At 34.9% G+C, this 4,417-nt stretch overlaps 1 protein-coding gene across 2 annotated transcripts in view; it reads left to right on the top strand.

The window, feature by feature from the left end:
• LOC106874008 (kelch-like protein 9) overlaps positions 1-4,417 on the top strand; it is a 44,330-nt gene that overhangs the window by 19,584 nt on the left and 20,329 nt on the right. For both annotated transcript variants that reach the window (XM_052968842.1, XM_052968841.1), the window contains exon 2: positions 482-1,595. In XM_052968842.1, the coding sequence (XP_052824802.1) occupies positions 486-1,595 (1,110 nt within the window). In that variant the 5' untranslated portion in view covers positions 482-485. The remainder of the gene's footprint in view (positions 1-481; positions 1,596-4,417) is intronic.

Raw genomic sequence — 4,417 nt, 5'->3', positions numbered from 1 at the left:
TATATATATATATATATATATATATATATATCATTATCATCATCATCGTTTAACATCCACCTTCCATGCTGGCATGGGTGGGATGGTTTGACAGGAGTCGGCAGGTAGAAGCCAGCATCAGACTTCTGTGACTGTTTTAGTAGGAATTTTACAGCTGGATGCCCTTCCTAACACCAACCACCCAGCAGAGTGGACTTAATGCTTTTTATGTGATACCAGCACAGGCGTGGTGTGTATATATATCATCATCTTCATCATCATCATTTGGAAGGCAGACATTAAACAATGATGATGACAACAATAATATATATATATATATATGAACAAGAAAATTGTAGAATTCAATGGAAACTTAATTAATTTTATATTTGTATGTATTTAAATACCCCATTGTTATCAATTTTTTGTAATAATTAAAAAAAAGCACACCCAAAATTTAAAGATACTGCAGTTACTGATTTTCGTTTTCTTTGTTTTTCAGCATAATGTTAAATTTTCATCCTGTCAACATAGACTATGTAACCATGGAAGTCACACTGACTAGTGCCGACGGTAAGTCTGTTTGCTGCAATGCAGACACCCTTGCTCGTCACTCTGAATACATCGCAGCAATGCTGCGCAGCCATATGTCCGAGAGCAAGAGTTTGCAGGTAAAATTTGAATACTTGTCACTGGAACAACTCAGTTGGATACGTGATTATGTAGGGCACAAGGCAAAAGATGCAGGCCCAGTACTTACTTATGAAAATTCATCTAGTGTTCTTAGTACTTTGGATTATTTATGCATGCGTGATGCTATGCAGATGTGCGAATTGGATTTGGCTAAAAAACTTACCATTGAAAACTGTGATAAGCTTGCTAAAGCTTACGAACTTGTCCAAAAGTTCAATCTTGTAATTCTGAAAAAAGCAATACTCCAGGTTCTCTGCCAACTATATGTGATGAAACCTCTGTCATGGAAAGCAAAAATGCTGAAAAAGCTTCCTGCAGATTATCTTAATGAAATCTTCATGCATGATAACTTTCCACAAGCTTCAGAAGAGAAAGACATTATGGAGCTAATCTTTAAATGGTTAGTTTTCAATGAACCTAACATATCAGACGTAAACAAAGCAGTTGATTTGATCTTTGCTCCAGCATTAGAATTGATGCATGTTGAGCGACTTGATTGCTGCATTCAAAAACTACCTTATGCAAAAAATGCTTCAGAAACATTAAAGAACCGTATTAGGCAGTTTCAAAAATCTCCTCATCGGTATCTGCGTGATAAAAAGGACACTTCACCACACAAATTCCGTAAGCCTATTGATTCTGTGTTCCGCTATGGTGGAATAGGAGGATGTTGTGTGTCAACAGCTGTTAGCTATGTGGCATTAGACTGCATTGATAAGGTCATTGCCAATTCTGAACATTTAAGTATTCTTCAATGTCATGAATCCATTGAACCTACCCCAGTACCTCTCATTGAGTGTGGAACTTGTACCTTGGACAATATAGTCTATGTTGCTGGTGGACAGTCCAGATATACAATAACTGGTAAATTTGCCAAAAAAACTGTGTATCGATACATTCCATACAGAAGAAAATGGCAGCAGGTAAGAAATATTCTTATTTTTTTCATATTTGCTTTATATACTTTGTTTATTTTATTGTTTTGTATGATTTTCTCCTCTAAATATGTGCTAGTGGGTGCTGGAAAGTTCCTTGTATTGGGTAAAAGAAAATACAGGAAGGTTAATTAAGATTTTATTCAATATATTCCCCTCTCAAATACACACACTTATTGCAGCAGTCCTTCAATTTTCCTAAATCTTGTAAAAGCACTTGGACGTTTGGGCTTCCAATCAGGCTTTTCATGATATGCTTAAAGCCAGGAACTTTTCAGCACCCCTTTGTACATATAATTGTACAATCTCTCACTGTGGAGGGAATCTTTGGAAGAGGTAGATTCAGGAAGACATTTGGTGAGGTGGTGAAGCATGATCTTTGAATTTTGCGTCTCATGGAGTCAATGACAAATGATTGAGATCTTTGGTGATTTGTTGTGCTTGAGAAGACATGTCAAGCCAAGTGAAATCATAGTCATGGCCAGAGCCAATGACATGTAAAAAGCACCTGTGTTGGTAACACATAAAAGATACCCATACATTCTTGGAGTGGTTGGTGTTAAGAAGGGTATCCAACTGCAGAAACCAAGCCAAACTAAACTGGAATCTGGTACAACTCTCCAGCTTACTAGTTCCAATCAAACCATCTAACCCATGCCAGCATGGAAAATGGATGCTAAATGAAGATGATGAATTGTATGTATTTGAATATTTTTGGTGCAGCAACTATTTTTAAAGATAGATAACTTTTCTACTGTTAGAGCCTTCAACTATGAATAATTGAAACTGTTTGTTATTCAGGCATATTGTGGCATGCAGAGTAATGTGTTTCTTAGTAGATACACTGGTGTACTCAGAATGTGGCATGATGTAGATGGCATAAATGATAACATCATGTGTAACCCAAATTCAAAATATGTAGTCAGTAATTTAATTACTTAGTAGTCAGGTAAAAGAAATTTGTTTCTCTTACATTGCTAACCCTAACCCTTACTGTGAACTCAAGCAGAGAGGAGGTAAAAATACACTGGATGGACTAGTTTCCAAATAGTATCAGCAAATATTTATGGAGACAAAGATATTGTTTATGAAAATACTGCAGTGGATACATTGGATTATTTCATGCTTTTGTGATCAAATTCATATTGAAATATATTGTATTTGAATTTGGAACATAATCAAAAGTTTAGAGGGATTTAGTAAAATAACTTCCTCATTATTAAGCTGGTGTTTTGAATTTATTTTTTACAAAAGCTTCTATTTAAAATTATGATGAAAAGTTTTAATTTAAATGTAGACACTTTAAAAGAGGCATTTTGCATCAGAATCAAAAGATACACTCAGGTTCCTATCAAAATGGTTATCTAAAATGCCTGAAATAATATGAGTATACCTGACTTTATTGATTGAAAAGATATAACACTATAGCAAAATGTATAAGTGGAGAGAAGGTGTATGTGTATCTGTCAGTCCATCTGTTCGTCCGTCTGTCTGTCCATCCATCCATATATACAAGACAGTCTGTGAAATAATGGAAGACTTGAAAACAGAAAACTGCTGTGCTGGAAGCACGAGTTACTCATTGGTCCTTAAGTGAGCAGGTTGTATTGGAATCTGTTAATCCTAATGTCTAGTATAGGTGAAACTTTATAGATAAGAAATTAGAGGAATTTTAACTTAATGGATTAAGTTATAGATGAAATGGAGAATGACAGGAAGATAGCTGAGTTGATTAACCCTTTTGGTATTAACTTGCCTACGGTTGCCCTTGGTTCTCTGATGTAAGCTTTTTTTTGGTTTTAAAGTGGTCTAAATTGAAATTTTCCATCAAAATTTTATGCTAATTTATGTTCCAAACACCAGCTTGATAATAGAAAAGGAAAAAGAGATAAAAACTATTTTGACTGTTGCCATTTCTTTAAACTTCTGAACTCAAACCACTACACCAAAAATGCAGAGCAATCTTCAGCTGCACAAAGATACAGAAAATTTACTGAAATTTATATACATATGTATATATACATATGTATGTATATATATATATATATATATATATATATATATATATATATATATATATATATATATGTATATATGTATGTATACATATGTATATGTGTATATGTATTTATATATATATATTTATATATATAGATATATATGTATGGTAGTGGGAACTGGATGCCCTACACACGCCAAGAGTATCGCCTAAATATCTTTCACCTATGCTGCCTCTAGAAAATCCTTGGCATCAAATGGCAGGATCTCATGTCTCCAACAAAGATGTCCTCAAGCAAGTAGGAATACCAAGCATATTTGTGCTCCTCACATAAAGACGTATGAGATTGCTTGGATTTGTTAGTCGTAAGGACATACTTTACAGAGAGCTTGCTAGGGGCATTAGATCTGTTGGAAGACCATTTTTACGGTACAAGTACGTCTGCAAAAGGGACATGAAGGCCTGTGACATCAATATTAGCAATTGGGAAGTGGTTGCCAGCAACCGTGAGGATTGGCGATGCATCATAGGAGAGGAAACACAAAGGAGTGAGAAAGGAAAAATGGAAAGACAAGAAAAGACGACAACAATAATCTATGACATTACAACCAGCCAGGCCAAGTCTTCGCTACATTTGCATCACCTGCCAGAGGGAGTGTTTGTCCTGGTTAGGACTACACAGCCACAGCAGTAGATGTAAATGACATGAAATGTAAAACCAGACTGGATTATTTTATGCACAACTCCATTGTCTCCCGAGACAAAAGGATGCCAACAATATATATATATATATATATATATATATATATAT

Source organism: Octopus bimaculoides, chromosome 6 (assembly GCF_001194135.2).
Source record: "Octopus bimaculoides isolate UCB-OBI-ISO-001 chromosome 6, ASM119413v2, whole genome shotgun sequence".
Classification (NCBI taxonomy): domain Eukaryota; kingdom Metazoa; phylum Mollusca; class Cephalopoda; order Octopoda; family Octopodidae; genus Octopus; species Octopus bimaculoides.
Note: the sequence above shows the minus strand (reverse complement) of the source record. Positions and strands in the feature narration are given on the sequence as shown.